The sequence below is a fragment of the Mugil cephalus genome, chromosome 17 (assembly GCF_022458985.1).
Source record: "Mugil cephalus isolate CIBA_MC_2020 chromosome 17, CIBA_Mcephalus_1.1, whole genome shotgun sequence".
NCBI lineage: Eukaryota > Metazoa > Chordata > Actinopteri > Mugiliformes > Mugilidae > Mugil > Mugil cephalus.
The window spans coordinates 7,579,079-7,600,546 of NC_061786.1; the positions used below are offsets into that span (position 1 = coordinate 7,579,079).

Genomic DNA, 21,468 nt, shown 5'->3' on the forward strand with positions numbered 1-21,468 from the left:
CAAAGCCACCAGCACAGCGCAGGCTGTAATCCGCGGCAGGGGAGGAGGCCGTGATGCCACGCAGACCGATCCCGTAAACAATTCCCCCCCAATCAGCTCACCACAAGAATAAACATGCCTTATAGCTGGAGCGGAGGCTCATCGCACCCCGAAACAGCAGAGCCAAGCTAGAACTGTAAAGGAACAGACAGAAACTACAGAGCGTTCTAGCTAAAGGTAGCTTTAGGAGAAAAAGGACGGAGAGGAAGCGACACAGACCTGTGTTACTAGGAACTTTGTGATGCGTTCAGGCAGTTTGCTTTTCTCGCTTGATAGGATCATCTCCAGCATGTCGCCATGCAGCTTCTCCATGACGACAAACACCCGCTCCGGCGTCTCAAACATACACTCCAAGTTAACGATGCCAGGGTGATGCAGATTCTAAAGGGAAACAGATAAAACGTGAGGTGGTGTGCAAAACACGTAGTGTGAATCAAAAGGCACCGGAGAGAGAGAGAGAAATGTGTCATTACCTGTAATATGGCCACCTCATTTCTTAGCTGGCTCTCCTGCTTGGTGGGGAATCTCATCTTGTCGATAACCTTAATGGCCACGTCCCTGCCGCTCTTCCTGTGTTTGCCTAAAACATTTCAGATTAAATGTCAGATTAAACAGCGTCTACATTTGACTACATTTGAGAGAATGTAAGTTTTAATAAGAAGAGGAACATACCTCCATACACAATGCCAAACTGGCCTGACCCCAGCACTTCGTCACAGAATATTTGGTACACTGAGGCAATATCCTATGCAGACACAACATGCACTGAGTTACTGTATGTACTACCCTTTCTTGCTGGAACTGGCAATCATTAACAGTTACATCATTTATGGTTTGGATAAACTGTTGTTCTTCCAACATATTTTCTGGTGTTGCCAAATATATAACTTTCACTCAATGCAGAAGTGGAACCGAGACAAAAACCCCATGACCAAAATTGAGTCTTCAGCTTCCCCATTTGTGCCGAATAAAAGCTTCCACTGAACGTTTTAGTAGAAGAAACAGTAGGATACAATTTCTGATCTCACCACAACAGCTACTTTAATAGCACATGCATGCATGCCTGTGCAGGCTGTGCTGGGAAATTGTGCAACAGCATCTGAAAGAAAAAAGAAGCTCTACTTACCACATTCTCCTGGATCTGGCAGTTAGACACAGATATGCTGATGGACAGCTCTTCTGGAGGGGAAAACACATGATGTTTCCACATTTAACAACTCGAGAAACACCGCTTCACCAGTGCACAAAGCAGCCAGTGGATCCTTAAGTAATTGTAGTTAGAGATGAATTCTTTCTTCAGTCTTATCACAGCTGCACGCAATAAGTCACAGCCCCACATAATGAAGCATTTTATTACACAATAAATTGGCTATAAAATTGATCTGGAAAACTATGTGTGACTGAATGGTGCAAGCACGCAATGCATTTCAAAACTGGGAATTTAGACAGCCGCAGGGGCTAATTCAGCTCACTAGCCAATGAATAGAAAGCCAGAGATAAAAGGGAGCAGAAAACTCAACGTTGCGATCGTTTAGCTGATGCCACACACAAAAATGTAATATCAATCTTGGAAGACATGCTTTGATTTCGTCTGACAGACATGACCACACGGGTTACACTGATACTCGCAGATGAAATAATAATATGACTTCATATGCTTAATAAATTAATCCAGATCTGTGGAGCAAGAGCATCTTTAAACAATGTGTTTCCAATCCGGAGACAGAGAAGCGGTTTTGTAAGCAGCATAATCAATCTCTTTTATGTCACTGCCTTGTTTTCTAAAATCGTGCCAATGCTTCGAGTCCTCAGCTGCTACTGAGCACAACTCATGAGAATAACTAATCTACAAATCCATTTATAAGAGTACAACCTTAAAACCATTACAGATATTTAATCTCTTTTGAAGCTTAGAGTAAAAACTGTCATAACCAATAAGAGTTGAGCTCAGTTTCTGCTGCCATGTCACTCTAACACTGACCATCATTTTCAAACACTGATTTCACAGCCTCACTTCCTTTGACCCAGACAGTGAAGCAGCACCCTCCCTAGAAAAAGTTAAGCCAGGTCGTCAAATTGTTCTTTTAATTCCAAACTAAGGTTTAGCAAAGACAGCTCTTCTTTTTCTTCCTCCAAACCTCACAAAATCAGAGTCATTTGTCATGGACCTTTCACAAATCAGCAAAAAAGTCATCACTGAAAGTGGAAACAGACTCATGTGTGAATGCAGGATACAGTCACAAACTGACTATATTGTTTCCTTTGACGATCCAATTTCTGTTCTATGGTTAATACATAATTATGTTTCTAATTTCTAATTCTTCCCATGTTTTTAGGACTATAGAGTCATAATAAATTTCACTTACTGTGATCTTTGCCCTGACCAGCCGCACTTGCCACACTAGGCTGAGGGGTGACTGGCATCAGGGCCTGTCTGATGGCCTTCTCCCAGCCTTGGGCCACCTCCATGCCGACTCCAGAGGCGGCCAGCGCGGGGCTGTGGTAGTGGCTGCCGTTGTTCTCCCCGACATAGTACACCATGGTGGCTGTGATGATCTCAAAGCAGTGAGGGTTGCTGCCCTGGGCCAGGCTGCTGTAGTCTCTGGACTGTTCTACCTGGAGGATCTCAGACAGGGGGATTTCCTGTCGGGACAGAGAGGGACAGCTAATATGAAAAACAGACAGCGCCATAAACTGCGTTTCTCAAATAAATTACAAGCAAGAGATGGATTAAACTCGAGACGAAGACTCCGACATTGGAGGGGGCCAGAATACGCACAGGCATACAGTACATCTACATACTGTTCGTAAATACATGGAAATTTAAGTAGGAAAAATAGACAAAATCATAGAAAATAAATGAACAGATAAATAAATATTAAAAGGAAATATTTAGAAAAAAAAATCCCAAGACAAAAGTTCACTTAAAATGTAAACAGATGAATACATCTAGTATGTGTCTTTCACTTTTAAAGAAATGAAAACGGAAAACCTTATGAAAGCAGAAATGCTGCTCAACCAAATGCTGCACATGTTATACCTAGATAGTAACAGTGACACACAGCAAGCAACCATCATACTAAATGTAGAGGCAGCAACACTTACACACTCCGAGTCTCCACTCTCTGTATTTTCAGCTCTAACTTGCTCCTTCTCTCTTCTCTCTCTTATGAGCACCAACAGAAAGGACAGTTGCAGTACACTTTAAAAGTCCCCCCCTTCCCCTTCAGACTCATTGTCAAATCAAGGAGAGGAGGGAGGGTCAAAATAAAAAGTTAAAAAAAAAAACACGGCATTTCCAGCCAATGGGGGCTCACAGAGGCGCACGCTGTCCTCTCCGCGTGGCTCACCACAGAGTATCAGATGAAGTGCTTGTGGTTAGCGGGGGCCTGGTCACGTGAGCGGGCCCTGCGGCAGCCGAGTGCTCTGGTTCCCTGATTACAAGGCAGGGCCAGCCAGAGGCCCCATCTGAGCACGAGCCGCTGGCGCTACCGCTAGCCACTGAGACGAAAGACAAGGCAACTACCGTTCCTCCGCGGGGAAGGGTGTGAGTGGGTAGGTGGGTTTTTGGGTGGGTGGGTGTGTGTGTTCGTGTGTGTGTGTGTGTGTGTGACAGGACTCAATCTGGCAGAGACAGAGAGAAGCCCCCTCACCCCATAAAGGGTTCTTCAGAGGAAGCCACAAGTACAGGGGTCTCATCTTCAAACGAACGACCGTTATGGCTTCCAAATGGTGAAAATGGCTGCCATGCCTGGCAAGCGAGCCACCGCACGACCACCATTAATCAGATTGGAGGTATAAAGAAAATGGAAGAAGGGGAGGACAGTGGCCACACACTGATGAGCAGCAGGCTAGAAACCAGGAAATGAAAGGAAAATGCTCGAGACTGTTTCCCCGGGGAGCTAATAGAGAATCGGTGGTTTCAGAAACGAAACCTCAGAAAGAACCTTTTTCTATTCTGTGTACATGAAATGTTATTTATCACAGATAGATCTTCTACTCTGAAGGAACAGGCATGGAACAAAGGCTTGAGTTTGGAGCATAAAAGAAGGGATTTACAGCTAGCCTTCAATTAGCCTCCTGAAGGTTTTTTAGCGTAGCTGAGTGCCAAGTTGATAATAAAGAACCACATAAAGCTGCCTGTAAACACACCCTGAGGAGTCGGTCCCCACTGAGGTTTCCTCTCCAAGGCTTTAGTGGCAGGAGATACAGGGTGTGACAGAATAATTGGGAGTGAAGGGAGTTTGTTTCACAACCAACTTGGACGGAGGTGGTGCTAAAGCGTGACTCTAGGCTCTAGCAGCTGTGTAACAGTAGTAGCACCTGTTTGACACGCACTCAAGTGAACTGGAAACTCTGCATCCTACACGCCTTCCCACTGGGCCATACCTCCGACCACAGCTCAAGGAGGTGTCAAAGTCTCAAAACTCACAAAGCCATTCGAACAGTATAGCAATTACATCCCCCCCATCCTACACACACAACCACCGACACACATGTGGAAGTCTTTACCTTGCAGTACTGTAATTACTGCACTATTAAGCCCCTGCGGCAGTATAATGACTGACTACGGTGTTGCCACTGAGCGGGAAGTGTCAGTCGTTCTCCACAAGTGATTTTACACACAAAATTACAGCATTTTACCCAAAGCCACTATACAATGAGTTCAGATTTAAAAAAAAAAAAAAAAAAAAGAAAGTTAAAAGCTCACTGTTTTCTTTTAATTAAAACATCTCCTAGAACAACTCAATATGCTAGTGTACAGCCCTCTTTATATATATACACATATCATCTGAATTTTGACTTTCCCTTCAAAACCCCTTCAAATGTCCCATCTTCTGGTGGTGACAACACACAAGCTGAAACTGCAACAACAGTTTATCAAGCTACCCTTTCACTTCATGCAGGGAAGAGACCGGGCTGCAGAGAGAAAAACCACAGGGGAAATTTCAGCAGGCTGAACTGACCCCAAGGTAGTTTACAGTTTCACTCCCGACCTGAAGCTGAGTCACACACTTGTAAAGTGTTCATTCATTTAAATACTGTCCCTCTCATAAGTGTGACAGCGTGACAACATAGAAGTACAGAGTTAAGAGCTGACTGCTGGGAGGACCTTATAGAGGCCATCCACCACAGATTTTCTTCAAGCTGAACAGTCGTTGGACAGTTTAATGAATGTGCGCATTTGATGTGGAGGACAAGACATGTTTTGCCTTTCACAGGGCAAAGATGATAGATCTGAGCTTACTTTGTAGAACTTGGCTCCAGTGTCGTTCTGGAAGAGACTCAGACTCTTGCTGTCCAGCCTCCAGTAATGTCTCTTCCTCTGTTATAAGAGGGGGAAAAAAAAAACAAGTTCACAAAATGGCAAAACATACAACCACCTACCCATATAAAACAAGTGTAAAATTTTTATGTCACAAGGAAAATACCTTCTGTGCTGAATTCAACACATGTGAACAGCTTTGGAGAAGGAGTTTTCCCCAGCATACAGGCTGAGCACAGCTATTTCAGACTGGGCTCCTCTGTTGGGCTTTTGGGGTTATCAGTCTTACCAGGTTGTCCCTGCTTGTATAATGAACCATCCAGCCCTCCTTCACCACAGTGGAGCTCCGCCTCTTGGTGTGTTTGATGGACTGGACCACCCGCATCAGAGGGATGTTGCTGCTAGTGGAGGGGCTAGGAGCAGAAAGGCACAATTTTATTGATGGTGATCATAATTCTCTTACAGCTCATTAAAACGTAATACTAACTGGTTATATTTTAATTCGGCCATAACCATTCCACGAAGACTTTTATATTTGCTTTTCTAACTATCCAGTGTCTGGTAGGTCTTTCCTGACAGAGGTCCTGCGCAGGAAGTGATGCGTTTTATGTTTGCAGCAATAGCAACACTGCTGGAAACATAAAACGTTGCTGCTGGTGTAAAATAAACATAAGAATTGGGCAGTTAGACCTGGTGGTTAAAACATAACCACAAAGTCCCCGGTTTGAATCAGGCGGATGACCTTTATTGAATGTCTCCTTCCTCCCTCTTCGTTTCCTGTCACTCTTTACTGATTTCAATAAAGATGAAAAAGATGAAGTTGAAGCGAATTTTAAAATGTCACAAAAAAAAGAAAAGAAAGTTCCACAAAGCTAATGTAAACAGAGTAGGAGACGTAGAGGTTGAAAACCAAAAATCAAAACAAAACCTGGAAGAATAAGAAACTTCTGAAGGAAAATAGCAAGAGGGCATCTGGCCTTTGTTCAACAGAGCAAGTTGTACTTATTCTTCCATGTCAGCTACTTCGAAGTCAAGACAATGGAAAGCAATGATTCTCATGCACACAGCGAGTCCCATACGACAGCCATGGGTGCCATGGCATGAACAGGAGATGAATGTTACATGTTTGCTATGCCAACATTTGGAAATGGGGTTTCCAACTTCAATACAAACACTAACACATTTAAACAGGAAGCAAGCAAACTGTTTCTGTACTTAATGGAGACACTGCAACAACATAACACCAACAAAAAATGTAAAAAATTGGACAACATGTAATTAAATCAGCTTCTTCGTACCTTATAGTCTTGATGGGCTCTTCATCCTTCTCTCTGTCCAACAAAGGAGAATCCATGTCGAACATCCTCTCTTCTGGGGTGGATGATTCTTCTGGATCGTCCAGTCCTCTGCCACCATCCATGTCACTGCTGTCTACCTCCATAGTATCCATGGTGGTGTCTGAGTCTGGCCCGGGGCTGGCTGGCTCTTCACATTCATATCAAATCGTCAGTATTTGAAAATGCAAACATTAGAGATGTAGAACACATTTTCAAGCCTGACGTAGAGGTTACCTCCGTTGAAGTCCACTTCTCCTAAACAGTCTCTTGGTACCTTTGAAGCACACCGTTTATGGCAGTTAAATCTGCAATCTGGTGAACAAATTATGAAAAGGACTCAGTAAATATTGCCATTTCATTCTGAAATAAGGTTCAATGTCTTCATCAGTTGTCCCACCTTTACACTGCATGCCCTGGCGAAAGAGGCCCTTGAGCAGACGCTTGCAGTACTGGCAGATAGTAGGACGAGTGTAGGTGTGAATGGCGAAGGTGTGCGGCACCTTAACCCGTGTCTTCTCCATCCTATCCATCCAGATAGGCCTGCCGCTCCAGGACAGGATGCGCTTCCCTGCCTCCTGGTGGGACCTCTGCTGCTGAGGTTGGAAGGATGGAAAAAAGGGGGAAGATGGAGGGATTGTTAGAAGAATTAAAAAACATATGCAGGAAGTAAGCAAAGGGGAGAACACAGGAAGAGCATCCTCAAAGGGAGTGTTTGAGCGATAGAGCAAGACAGGGAGAAAAATGACATGGCAGTAGAACAAGGGAAAGAAATTACTGAAGGGGGGGGGCTTGACTTTGAATATTATACACAACCGCACTGATCTTAACAAGGTTATTAGATCTGTCAGAGTTTACCACATATGAGCATTTAGTTGTGATTTTATAGGAATAAATTAAGCACAGAAATAGGAAGGAGGCTTTGATCATTCTTTGATCACATCTAGTCAAACAAGTGAATAGATACATAAACATCAGTAGACTTTAATGTCATTAGCATAATCACATTTCCTGATGACCTTTTGCAGGGACACAGGCAGGAGCAGAATATTTCAGTGTGGGCTTATGCAAAAAACTGTTTCATAAGGCCTCGCTGAGGATCTCTCCACAGAGCTTTGTGCAGCACAATTCAATTTTCTGCATCAGTGGTATTCTACAACACGGCCCAAGAGATTCGCCAATGGAAGAGAGCCAAATATGATGAGTTTAGAAACATTTAACGGCGCAGGCATAGCCTGTGAGCTGCATCTCGATTGCGACTGCCTTACGTTCTTGGCCACTTCACTTCCAGTGTGATTTAGGATGGTGTCGGAGTGTGTGTGAAAAAAATCAGCACGTCCACCCTTTCATTCACAGCTTAAGCAGATACTAAATTCTTTCTACACTGCTCTCTGCACGGTCATGTGGTTGTTCACTTCTATCCAGAGAAAATAACTCACCTCATCTGGGACGACCACTGCATTTTCAGCAGGTAGTGGTCGAGGGACCGAAAGCGATGGTCCTGGCAGCGAAACATTGGACAGTCGCCTCTTCCTGACACCAGTACAGTTATTTGGGATCTTGAAGGCACAGCGCTTGTGGTAGTTCAGCCCACATCCTTTGCAATAGAAAAACATATGTGAGTCACAAAAACTCCATCCAAAAAAAGAAGAAATGCTCCGCTTAGCAAATTGGCCACAAGGTGGCCCACTTATAAACAATGACTTCATTGGTAAATAAATCAACTTAATTCATAGTCGGTTAAGAATTCAAATGAACACTAATAACATGAAAATTATATCATATAGATCTGATTCGTAATGAAAAGCGAGCCAGATTGCCTTAACTCCGCTGGGATCTATCTGTCAAGCATAAATCTCTACCGAGGCCAGACCTCATCATTCATGATTGCTTGTTTATGTCCATGATAGTTCCTCAAGGGCAGAAACATAGCGTGTCTGTGTCTATCTGTGTTTGAATACAGTAAGGTGAGGCTGGATTTTCCACAGATACACTATAAGGTCATGGAGAAGTCACATCATTGACAATACCACTGTGGTCGTGTGTGTGTGTGTGTGTGTGTGTGTGTGCGTGTGTGTGCATGTGTGTGCATGTGTGTGCTGTTCTAACCTTCACATTTGAGCCCCTGTCGGACGAGACCCCATAGCATCTCCCCACAGTAGTCGCAGAAGGTCGGGGCCTTGTAGGAGTGGACATAGAGGGCATGGGGTCGGATCTGGAAATCTTCAACTGTGGCTTGAGCTAGAACCAAAACAACACGTGGTATGACTAAAAAGAATTAAGAAAACAGTTTGGCGGCACAGTGGTCCAGTGGTTAGCACCACTAATGCAGATGTCTGCCTGCTGTTCCTGTGCTCGCCTGGGTTTGCTCCACGTGCCCTGGGTTCCTCCCACATTTCGTTAGATATACATTCTAGGTTAACTGGTGATTCTAAATAGGTTGAAGGTTGTTTGTTTCTTGGTGCTAACCCTGCGATAGACTGGCGACCTGTCCAGGGTGAACCCCGCCTCGCACACATTGATCGGGATAGGCTCTCGAATAAGCAGTATTGGATAAATAGGTGGATTTTTGGTTGAGAAAACAGAAGACTGAGAGGAAATCCATGACAAAATGACAGAACAGACATTTATCATTATATTTCAGCCTTACATTGTAGACAAAATACACTCTTATTATATGCATATGAGCTTGTGTAGGTATGAGAGCAGCTAAAACTACTATAAAAGAGCAGCAGGGAAGATCAAGTGCTCCTATGCAAACATATAACTGTCATATCCCCATAGCAACAGTAGAGGGCGTCACACCTGCAGCAACACAACTTCAATTTAATCATGCCGTCTTTCCAATGATCCAGTGATAGGGCAAACCCACAAGACACTAGACAATGCAGTACTATTCCGTTATATCAGTCCACCTTTGTTATTATGAACATAATATAAAATCCAGCAGAGTTTGACTGTGTCTCTCTTCCTGTTTCTCTCCTATTTTTCCTTCAGTCCTCCGCTGTTTTTGTGTGAAATAAGGCACACTGAGCTCATTGTTGGACAGCAAGACTTGGCTCATCGTGGCAGTGAATCATCAAAGATGTGATGATGAGTAAGATGTGGAGGTGAGCGCTGCCAAACGTGTGTGTACATGACTGAAGCTGCTCTACTCTCATGCAATCATTTATGCGTCTATAGTCACCGACACAGGAAGGCAAGGTTAATCTTTACACTTAAGGTTAAACAGCAAAACCCGTGTGGTGGTGATGTCAGCTTCTGTTTGCAGGTACGTGGCCTTTGAGATGACTCAACCGAACACGACAAGTGAGGTTATTATCAGCTGTTGTTACTGTGACTACATTCAGCCTTGAAAGACACATAGTCAATACATTTCCGGTGAAAATGGAAGATTTGGAATCCAATCAGATAATTTGAGAAAAGAATGGGACATTTCCACAGTCAGGACAGGTCTGTAGTCAATTTCTAGATCAAACTAAATAAATAAACAAGCTTAAGTTAATTTTCTTAATCAGTATGACACAGTGTGGAACAACTGTTATGAACGTCTTGAAGTTTACAGTATCATTAATACTGGAGGAGATCGTCTGAGGTGACTGTCCAAATTTTCTCTTCATTTCAGAGTACTATGACAGCCGGTTGGCATCTTGAATTTGATTTGAAAGAGAAGAAAGAGATCAGGCAGGTCACATGTCATGAGGCAACACAGCTCCGTGGCACAGATACATAAAAGGCGCCATTCATGAGCTTATTCACGCACGTCTGCAAAACAACTGGCTGCTTCTTAGTAGTTGCGATATTATGTAATGCTTGACGCTCTAATTAGCATCAGACAACACCAAACACAAACTCGACGCGTTGTTTTTCGCAGCACTTCTCACGTGGCTCAGAGGCTCACATGAAAGCACTATCTGTTTCCTTTCGGAGACCCGAAGTTTCCATTTAACCAAAATAAGGTCGCACACTGCGTGGCAAACAGAAGTTATTGAAAAATATCAATTTCACTGAAGAAGAGGCTCGTGAAAGTGGGTGGGAATTTAAGAGGAGTGAAAAACAGAACAAAGGGACAATCGGTCAGGCCAAACCTCAAACCTCATGGGCTGAGATGGCCTGCGCAGTGTCCGCTGCGTCCAGGGCCGCCCCTCACATCAGAGCGTGTTTACACTCCGCGGGTCTACTACAATCACTTACTGAAGGAAAAACAAGCCCCTTTTCTTTGAGCTCACAGCCAAGAAAAAGCCACTTCTGCCTCTCTCTCGCAGGGAGGAGATATTCAGGCGACTCTCTCCCACAGCCGCAGAATCCAACAACACGCTGGTTGAGGGAAAATGAACGGAAGATGACAGGAGACAAATTGCGGGGCGGAAAAAGGTTCATATTTTCTTTGAACCAAATGAAAGGCTTGGGAATGTGGATCTCTCCGTTCGGGATTCTCAAACAAAGATCAAGTGTCTGACATGCAAAGACTCTCATGAAAAAGGCCAATTTCATTGAGATTAACATCTAAAAAAGCAGCTCGCATTGCGTAGTGTGTAGCGAATCTGAGATCCTCAGCAGCGGTTTTCATCAGGTACATCTCAGGTTATAAATCGTCTAGCTTCGCCGTTGCGGCTTACACCTGCAGATGGATTTGTTGAGGGAGGAGGGATTAGGATGAGAGAAAGCGAGGAGGGAAAGAGAGCCAGAAAGACTGACACAAAAGAGAGCACAAGACAAACACAGACAGTCAGAAACAAAAAGAAGGAAGTTCTCCAGTCTTTAGTCTACGTTCCTCAGCCCCGATGCTTGAAGTGTCCTCAGATCCTGAAACTATACAATCATCCACTATCTAAATCCCCCCCCAAACAATACTCTCAGCCCAGGAGAGAGAGGGAGATATTCAGCACAGGTGGTATCAGGTGCTACTTAGTGGAGACAGATGGAGCAGGAGAACAGATTAGAGCTGAACAGATACTCTGAGCCATTTGTTGGTCTCAGCACCGCGAAGGAATCTGATTCAGGAAACGGCAGAGGAAAACCTAACACCTGTGTAGCCGCTGCGAAGGTGGACAATCTGCTAGAAAACTGGGATTAAATCACAATGTAAACTTATCACTAAATAAAAGAGTGGAGCGTTGAGTGGCTCAGGCAGCGAAGTTTGAGAGAGGACTCTGGCAGCGAGCGACTGACCCACTGAAGTGCCCTTGAATAAAACACAACAGGCTGTGTTTACTGGAAGGTGTGTCAACTATGACGAGGCACAAAATGTATCAAGTGAAGCTTCCTCCAGTGTATTAGTCTTAGACCATTGTTTGGACTTTAAAACACTTGGTTTATACTGCTCCGAGGAATTTTATGTCCATTTTTCTCCTGTTTTGGAAGTCTAAAGAAGCATGACAGTCTGTTTGGAGAGAAGCAGACCGAACCAAAGCTGTGCCAGCAAACACACTGTAATGTATTACAAGCTGTGTATAAGAAAAGGGTGAAAAAACGGTGCAAACTGTCTGGATGAATTATATCTGTGTGTCATCTCATATTTGTACCTGACCTTTTCGCCCTCCGTGGGTCAAAACATACTCGAGGTTTTCTGCTCCCAAGCCGATCAAATTTAGCAGTCTTTATTTTCACATTTTACACTACATTACACAATAAATATGTACTCAACTGATAATGACCCAATGCCTTCATGAGGGATGACGCCGGGTTATTTGGATAACTTATTTGAATTGTTTAAAATTAAAATTGTTACGTCAAGATGTGTAACCACCGTGACTGAATGATTTAAATGTTTTGTTTCTTCTGCAGTTTTGTATTTCTCAAGATTGACACTTACACAGGGTGAATCAAAGGTTAACAAATGCGCGAGTTGATTTTACTTTGTTCATGTGTCAACTAAACTAAATATATAGAAACACTTTGCCCTTCCATGGTTCCGCCTCACTTTACTCACCCGAGAGCACCACTTCAATGAGGTCTCCTTCATGGATGTCTTCTACGGAGGTCAGCTTCTGCAGGATGTTCTCGTCATTTAAGTTGTGGCGGAACAGCAGGATCTTGTCGTACATGCCAAAGAAGCCGCACTCTGGGAACTGGACAGAAGTGGAGAAACTGGTTAAGTTATAACTTGAATAAAGGCTCTGGTGAAACAGTAAAGATGGTTGTGAAGTTCTACGCATGATAAGTGACGAAAAATGGAAATTGTTCATACATATCTAAAGCTCAGAGTCTGGACATTTATGCGGTTAAGAAGATCCACATCTAATACAGAACACACAAAGAGACACTGATAAACCAGTTCAATCATATTCACAACCTGTTCTACTGTAAATTTCCTCTCGTGTTGTCCAGTGGCTTACATCACCACTGGTACGAGGACTGGGGTACTGGTTCAGGAAGAGAGCTCATGTTTAGCCTCTTTTCTTTCTTTTCCTCCCTCTTTTCCTCCCTTCAAAGGAATCTACTCTATGCAAGTAAGAGGACCCTTCAGTGAAGACAAGCACATTTTCATCACTGCAATCAAAACGAGCCGCCCCGCGTTTGTTTTCAAGCCATAAACCCCAGGTGTTCTGCTTTGTGCCAGTTTTATGAGCAAATCCTTTTATTTCACACGATTTCCAGGAATACAATGACATGCTAATTAGCGCCAGAAAATTGTCGTACTGCTGAGCAACGCACTGAGTGCATGTTTCACTTGTAAAATGTGCACGCTTTAATAATTTCCGACAAAGTCCGATCATTAAGATTCTAAAGTTACCAGAGCTTGTCACCATCAACGCCCGTGTCTTAATCAAAACAAATAACTGGCTGATCGTGAACTGGAGCTGAGTAAATGGCATTAGGCCATATGATCTACGACTGGGGCTGCAGTGAGGGTGGGAGAGGGAGAGGAGGAGGTAAACATCCTGAGAGGAGTAGAGGAGAATCAACGCACGGGAAGTGCAGCTCCAGTCAATACTGACTCACTTCCTGTACTGAGGGCAGCCCTTAACCTCTTAGAGAGCAGCGTTTCTGTCACAAGGATAAGCCCATAATGAAAATATATGACCCCACAGTGTACACAGCATATGTCCATACATTTACTGGACATATGGAAAAATGGTAAAGTGGCTCTGCAGCAAATCTTAATCGTTCTAAAAGGCGACGTCACACCATTAAAGGCTAATTAAAAAATAATATTAATAAGGCTGTTGGAAAACTCTCCTTTTCATTAAGTGCGTTAATAAAAATGTTGGTGAAAGTTTAGCAAAGGTAGCGTTAATTGTACTTGTTAAAATGTCAGAATGGAGTGTTTGTGTCAGTGCAACACATTTAACTCTCCTCATTTCTACAATGAGCCCTGAACCTGTATATGACAGCGTTATGAAGGTATTCATTTATTAACCCCACACCTTATTAAAGCCACACCTGGACAGTCACCCTGAGATCTACTGACTGATTTTCACTGATGAGAAAACCTTGTTCGGTGAGTAAATGTGATTCACTTTGTGTATATTATGTAAACTGACTGTTAATCATGCATGTGTCACACAGTGCTGTATCCAGACACCACACCAAGCTAATGTTTGATTTCTTCAGCCATGCTAAAGTAAATGCTAATTGATGTACAATTACAAGGTTAGCATAAGTAGACTATTACAGTTGTTACAGCTGATGGCAGAAAGAGTAACTGTATCCTGACTATGTAACTGTGACAGTGTTAACATGGCCGTCTGTTAGCATCAAGTTTGACTCTAGCTAAAGCTTGTTAGGTTAGCGAGCCCAGCATATTTGGTGCTGTTATACAATAAGCAAGAGGTGCAAATATCCCACAGGGAAATTTCAGTACCATATTTGGGAGCTTTGTGGTTTACTCAGTAAAATATTAGTAAAGTTGATAAAGACCAACAAGACAGCGTGTGGGTATCGCAGCTCAGAGCAGTCAGTTAAGTTAGCTGGGTATAACTGTACTGCATCGCACTGCACATTTATACATTGGGCACAAATGTAATGAATGTTTCTGTTTTGAAAGGAGGTGTGGAGGCAACCACAAGTGTGCCAACGACTTATGTAATGGGAATTATGACCCTTTATCCGTACCGCCAATATCCATACTCTAAAACTGGTTACACGAGTATCAAATGTCTACATGAAGTCCAAAAACTCAGCATTAGTCATTTGACTATATTTCTATTTCATTTCAACCTTTTAATGTGACTTTGTGTTTGTATATGTTTCTCTAAGCAGGAACTCTGCTATGACCCTGAGGCCGATCTTGGAGACTGGAGACAGTTCAACACAACACCCACCTGCCGTAGGAGCTACTGGCCGGATAACTTCCCACTCATTTTCATTTACTTTAAAGTGTTACTGTGATGCAATTTAAAATAAACGTTTTAAGCTTAACATGGCATCTTTATTTCATTCTGTGGATGGGACTTGAGCAGAAATAAACCACTAAAAATCTTTTTTTTTTTTTTTGGTTTATGGTTGCGAGGAACCAACACTGGTTAATGTTGAGAAGTGTTTAACTATAAGAAGAGTCAATAATAACTTAAAAAAGAGTAAAACAAACACTGTGACGTGTACCCATATAGACACTTACGAAGTGTTGAGTTAAACTCTGATGGTTTGTTGACTTGGCTATGCTGATTTTGCTGTGTATTTTTAAAGCTCAAGGATGGAGAAGAAAAGCCGCTCCATCTCTTGCGCAGCACAACAATACTTTAGCACACCTGACACCTGACTGTGTGGAAAAAGTCGGTCAACAGTAGATGTTCAGCAGTATCCTGCGTGGTTTGTATCAAAGTGGAAATTGGGGTATTGTAGTTATACAGTACGGCAAGAGCCCAGTATTGATGCCAAGCAGAATGGTATTGAAGCATCCAACAGCTGTTTCCCCATGCACCAGGGTCACACACAATGGGCCAGGCAGAACAATGCCACCGTGGCCTGGGAGCACCAGCGGTTGGCACAGTGTCTGGGCACGGGACACATAAGACACCTGGAGCCTTGTAACTGCCAAGAAACACAGAGGCAGCAAGACAGATTCATGGCTCGGCTAAACACTGGTGTATCAGATGACTCGTGTCAACAAAGATCGAAGGATGAAACGGTGACATGTAACTCCGCAAAGAAAGTGATAACTTCTGAAGGTTGTAGTGGCGATTCAGGCAATAGAGCGGACTACTGGTTGGGCAGAGAGAAGCACTTAATCAAGCACCTGGTACCACTGATCCCAGCCTGCGCTCTGATCTCCCTCTGTGGAAGATAACAGTTTCCTCTTGGAAACAAAAATCTTCGCTTCTTGTACGGCCATGGATTTTTCCTCATTAGTCACGGGGAACTATCTATAGAGTCACTTCAGACAACACGTAGCCCCGCGAATAAACAACACAGTTGGAACATCAATGCGCGTCGATGCGATGAGTGACATCGATTATGTAAATATGTAGATTTGCGCCGTGTAAGCATTGCAGTGTTTAAATTCATCCGAGACTGAGGCACCTCCCGCTGTCGGGCAGCGTCTGGGAGTCGTTGTCGCAACCTCATCTGATCAAAGCCTTCCCAGAACTGATGCTAATGGTTAGTGTGTGCTTTCTGCTGGCAAGTCGAACGCTGCTTGTTTAGGTGTTTACGGACCTGTAAAACAAAATGATGTAGACATTACGCTTTAAGGGTTATGCAGCTTCTGACAGGAAAATAATGCAGGTGCTTTTTCATTCCAATCAGCACAAGCAATTGATGTTAATTAATCCCAGAATACAGCAAATATGCTACACTCCATAAATCTTTGGCTTGAAGTTCACCAAAAGGATTAAGTAAGATGTATATGAGATGTTTTAATGTAATTCATAAATATAGCATATTAAATATTGCCCTTGTTGAGGTTGATGATCGCATTCTGCATCTTTTGTTTATTTAACAAACTGTGCTTCAAACTCAACAGAGCTCTTACTAAGTAGCAGCCTGGATGTTCTCTTCTTATTCCTGTGGGTTTTCCCTCTCGGACAAAAGAAGTGCTTGCAGGACGAGCGCTGCGTTTTCTAGCACTCTGTTAGACTGGTGACCTGTCAGGGCAGATGCCTCATCTCTTAGCCCGTGCGTGCTACTCCGCTTGAGTCATTAACGTGCTTTTATAGCACTGCAAAAACACCTTCTTTTCCCATTGAGGAGATACATGTATGTGTTAAACAATGATGTAAAATGTTTGTATTTGCCTGACACACATACATGGAGATCACATTAATTTACTTCAAGAAGTAATCCCCGTATGTAGATTATTTCAGCTAAATCCAAACTATTGAAACATAAACATGAAAGACTAAAGGTTACATGGAAACAAAAGGTTTCGAGTGTAAAACAAGGCACGCGTTCATATAATGGAACGTTTCCAACTCGCCCCCCCCCCTTCTTCTGACATACCTACAGCACATCCTAAATCCCTGTCACGCTTTCAGGTGATTAATGCTATATGGCTCAAACCATCACCACCACAGGCCAGAGAAGGGGGGCATCCTTCCTGAGACGGCTGCAGTGTCACGGTGGGGTTTTCCTCCACTTGCCTGACACGCCTGCTCTCAGACGCACACACCGATATTGCAGTCAATGCCCAAATCTAGCCAGCTCAAGTCACCTCCTCTTGGCACCTTGCACAGCACTTTCCACTGTACAGAATAGGTCCCATTCCAGAGCAGGAGTTCTGCAGGCGAGCACGTAATGGCTATGGGGGCAAAGGACAGTAATTTTTTCCATGCCCCATTAAAGCAAGAGGAAGCCAGAGGTACAAGAACAATAGATTGGCAGGTCTAGGACGCTATTTAACAGTCGCTTGTTCCGATCATACCGATAAAGTGATAACTGACGGCTAACCTGTGGGGGCACGCATGCAGAAAGCAGATTCCTATACACATTTTTCTCCGCCCTGCACGTAAAAATACGCCATACACCTACACCGTGACCTCGCGCACATATGCACCCTTGCACCGTCACCCACGCATGCTACGGCACACATCTCCGAAGCCCGTAGTGACTAAGCATGTCTTTTGTCATCTTCAAACGCAAATCCATTCAGCCGAGCAGCCGCGACCACACACGCACACCAAAGACCCGGGCGCAGAGGAGCTGCGTGTGAGGTCCACAAGTCAGGCTGGAAAGAGGAGTGGAAAGGGGCTTTGCAGTAGTAAGCTTTTGTTAAACCAACTAATCCGCCATTGATATGCTAAATCCTGTTACAAGGAAAGAGTAAGGAGCAAGAGAGAGGAGGAAGGAGGGGAGGCGATCGAGGGAGCGGGACGGAGCCGAAATATGGAGGACAAATGACCAAAACTAAAACAACAACAAAAAAAAAAGGGATCTTGTATGAAAACCCAAGTGTGTCATTTTGATTTGAACGGCAACATATTCACATAAATTGCCTTGGGACACACAAAATGATTAATTCGATAAATTACTCTGATCACTATGAAATTAGAACTGGAAAAACATCTGGCACCTGTGGCGAAATCTCTACTGAATCTCTTGGTATTGGTGTAGAATATCATAAAAGCTGTTATCTGAAGGCATTGAGTCACAGCGGCCAATACAGGTTTTTATCAAAACAGAATAGCGTGCATTTGATTACGCAGTTAGACATTTGTGTTCCTCTGCATGTGTGATGTGTGGCAGAGGTGGCTGGAAAGAAGGAAGCGGTTTGAAAGGCAGAACACAGGCTCTGACAGAAGGCCATGTGATTACAGTAAGGAAAAGTATGCAGCTTGACCTGAGGCCGCCTCGCACCTTTATTAGTGTGGCAGCAGGCCAGACAGATGTGGAGCAGTTACAGTGAAACATTCTTCACCAGATCGCTGTGCGTGAGTTAAAGGCTGGACAGGAATCGGGTTCTTTATTAAACGAGCGCGCATAAAAATGTGTAGCGCAGCACGCAAACGTAGAGCTATGTCATTTTTGTCAAAAAATCTGATCAGTTCCAAATGCTTTCACTCCTGTGTATAAATTGAGGAAAAACCTACTAAGAAAATAGAACTGAGAAATATTGAATATTTATGCATTAAAAATCGTTCAAATGTCAAACCAATGATCCAATTGTTATTTTCACGTGAGCGTATTGATTATTTCAGCTCTTCAAATGCATCCCTTTCTTTTTCATTTTTCCTTTCAGCATTTCATTCACACAATCACAGTGTTGTAGTCTACCATCAAAGGATTTTTGTAAAAAAAAATACTCTTCAAAGAATTTATAAAAGCTTATTTTGTAATACCAGCAAGTAAAAAGTGGTATTGTTACCTCTGGCATCACACTATCATGTGATTTGTTCTAGATAACTCTGAGTAATTAGATTATGCTATTCTTCCTTTTTACACTGTAGATAACTTCTCCCAAGTGGTAATATCAAAAATGCTTACTTTAACAAATGACTCACCATGTTGAGCTTATGGCCCAGAGATAACATTGTATAAAAATCCTTGTATTCACGGTGTTTGATTTTATTTGAGTATTGCGTATTTGATCTCCCAGATCAGACCTTCAGCGGAGTGATGAAGTCACACTGGAGACTCTGCAACTAAAGCCACGTTTACACGAACATGGTTTTTGGGTAAACCGCTTAAGTCTCGCACATTTAGTCCAACCGTCATGACGGAGCTGTATTTTTTTTGTGACTGGAACCGCGCCTTTTTGAAAAAGACAAATACGGAGCCCGTGCGGTTTCTTTTTTTTTTTTCGTTTGTGTGGACGCCTGATGTGAACACGATGATGTCATGGCCCCACCCCTCTAGTCCCCGACATCTCGTAACAGCAACAACGTCGATGGCGGACTACAGGCTTGTGACGGTGCTGCATCGGATATTGACCCTTGTTGGGTGGTTAGGGCAGTACAAACTGTTGCTTCGCCACTATGATGAAGTAAGAAGGATTACGGACTGTAATCCGGACTGTATGTTTGCATATGGCGCACAGGGTTGATGCGCATGCTCCGCCTCTTCTTCTTTTTTGGCTGAGTTCTGTACCAGAAACAATACCACGCAGAGGCCTGGGATATGTACTACAGCCTTTCTACAACTACATGTGGTTTTGCAATGGATCATCATTTATGGAGACATTCTCACCTATTGCCACAGGCGCTGCTAACCACACTGAGACCTTCGGCAGAAATTTCACAGAAAATACAGTGAACCTCCATTATGCAAAGCAACACACTCCTCTCACAAGACATTTTTTTCCAGACTGACAGAACAATGCAATAACAGCCCCGTACTTTTTTTGAGATTATCTTCAACCCTTGTGATCTAGATGTGTTTTCATAATGGAAATAAACCTGAGAATATTACAGTAGAAAACCTACGACATGTTTTGCAGCCCATTCAAATTCAAATGCTAGCAAGGAAACCGTCAATGAGGAACATGAGTAAGCAGCCCTCCCACTCCCCAGTTGCTTCAGAGGCTTCCTTGAGCAGACACGTTGCCCAGGGCTGAAGACAAATGCTCTCGTGGTATCCGCAAGTGTTAATTGTGTAGAAATGAATGAATGCGCTTACACTGTGCTGAAGACATGCGACGGCATAGAGTAAATGTTATCTCAAAAAAACTGTGAAGGTAGAGGGTTCTTGTGAAACATTTATCCAGAGTCAGGAGGTAGCAGCCCCCTGTTCATTTAGCTTGAGGTGGCAAGATGAACACTGTCACAAGATCAGTATGATACAAGGTGCTTTTATTCACCATATAAATACGTCCATTGATTGATAACCTTGCAATTATAATGGCGCTAAGACTCGGATCACACTGCCCCAGAGACACGAGCCAGGAGATAAAGATGGAAGATTTCTTGTAATATAGTTGACGTCTTATAAAGACACCAATGAGAAGAGAGATAATAAATGGCCCACTTTTTCAAATTTGGTCAATAATTACATGCATGAGCTTGATGAGTTTTGATGTATGGCAGATTTAATTAACAACACATGCGGCACCAGCGTGCAGTCATTTGTGAAAACCAAGAGTTCCACCGAGCCGTAGTGAGGGTTTCACAAATAGGAAAACTGTTTTTTTAATGCCTAAACAATGGAGAAACCATTGTTTGACTTTGAGGTGCATTTTAACGCCCACAACAGAGGAAAATACTCTTCAATACTTGAGCTCATCAAACGCCTGCATTTGGAAAATCCAATTATGTGCTCACGAGAACCTTGGGGGAAAGCTGTGTAATTACTTTGTTGAAGTCACATCAAACACAATGTGGAACACTGCGTTAATTTATTAAAGTCAACAGTGGAATTGTCTTTGTTTTCATTACACATTATTAATGTAAGACCAAGCAAAAAGTTTTCCATGCTGCATGGTACAAGAAACACATGTGCAGCAGCTTACTTAAGATAACTAGATGTGGGCAATAACAGCAGCCAAATAATTAATTTGTCACTTGGAGTGATGCATCAAAAGAGGGCACACTGGAAACACTCTGGTTTTCCACTGTCCCGTTCAGCATTAAGTGCTTTTGGTCCTCCATTAACAGTTTCCATATACTTTGGCTGAATAAATTCTAAATAATTCACTTTAATGGTAAAGATCTACCCTCTGTAATGTAGGCATTAAAGAAACTGATTGAATTTCTATGTAAAATGATTCCATTGAGTATTAATTACCTGTAGTCTTGTAATTGTAGCCTCTCAATTTGCTTTAGCTTTCATCAAACAAATAGTGGTACAATATTGAGTAGTGATCAAGTAGGGAAGGTTTGCATGAACCACTCGCCTGGTGGAGAAAGCCGCATGCGCACATGCAGTTGTTGCTTTGCCTTGGACTGCGGGTTAACAAGTATTTAATTTATGCGTACAACAAACACAGCAGATAACACCATTGAGTAAGAAGTTAAA

General features: G+C 43.0%; 1 protein-coding gene across 4 annotated transcripts in view; it reads right to left on the reverse strand.

Moving 5' to 3' along the window:
* prkd3 (protein kinase D3) overlaps window positions 1-21,468 on the reverse strand; it is a 36,787-nt gene that overhangs the window by 3,803 nt on the left and 11,516 nt on the right. The window contains exons 3-15 of one of the 4 annotated variants that reach the window (XM_047611453.1): window positions 12,572-12,710; window positions 8,749-8,880; window positions 8,079-8,236; window positions 7,040-7,232; window positions 6,877-6,954; window positions 6,604-6,790; window positions 5,595-5,718; window positions 5,288-5,365; window positions 2,406-2,682; window positions 1,166-1,215; window positions 712-784; window positions 513-619; window positions 259-420 (exon numbers count right to left, since the gene is read on the reverse strand). In XM_047611453.1, the coding sequence (XP_047467409.1) occupies window positions 259-420; window positions 513-619; window positions 712-784; window positions 1,166-1,215; window positions 2,406-2,682; window positions 5,288-5,365; window positions 5,595-5,718; window positions 6,604-6,790; window positions 6,877-6,954; window positions 7,040-7,232; window positions 8,079-8,236; window positions 8,749-8,880; window positions 12,572-12,710 (1,758 nt within the window). Of the gene's footprint in view, window positions 1-258; window positions 421-512; window positions 620-711; window positions 785-1,165; window positions 1,219-2,405; window positions 2,683-5,287; window positions 5,366-5,594; window positions 5,719-6,603; window positions 6,791-6,876; window positions 6,955-7,039; window positions 7,236-8,078; window positions 8,237-8,748; window positions 8,881-12,571; window positions 12,711-21,468 lie in introns of all 4 variants that reach the window. The other 3 variants (XM_047611451.1, XM_047611452.1, XM_047611450.1) reach the window with 3 other exon arrangements.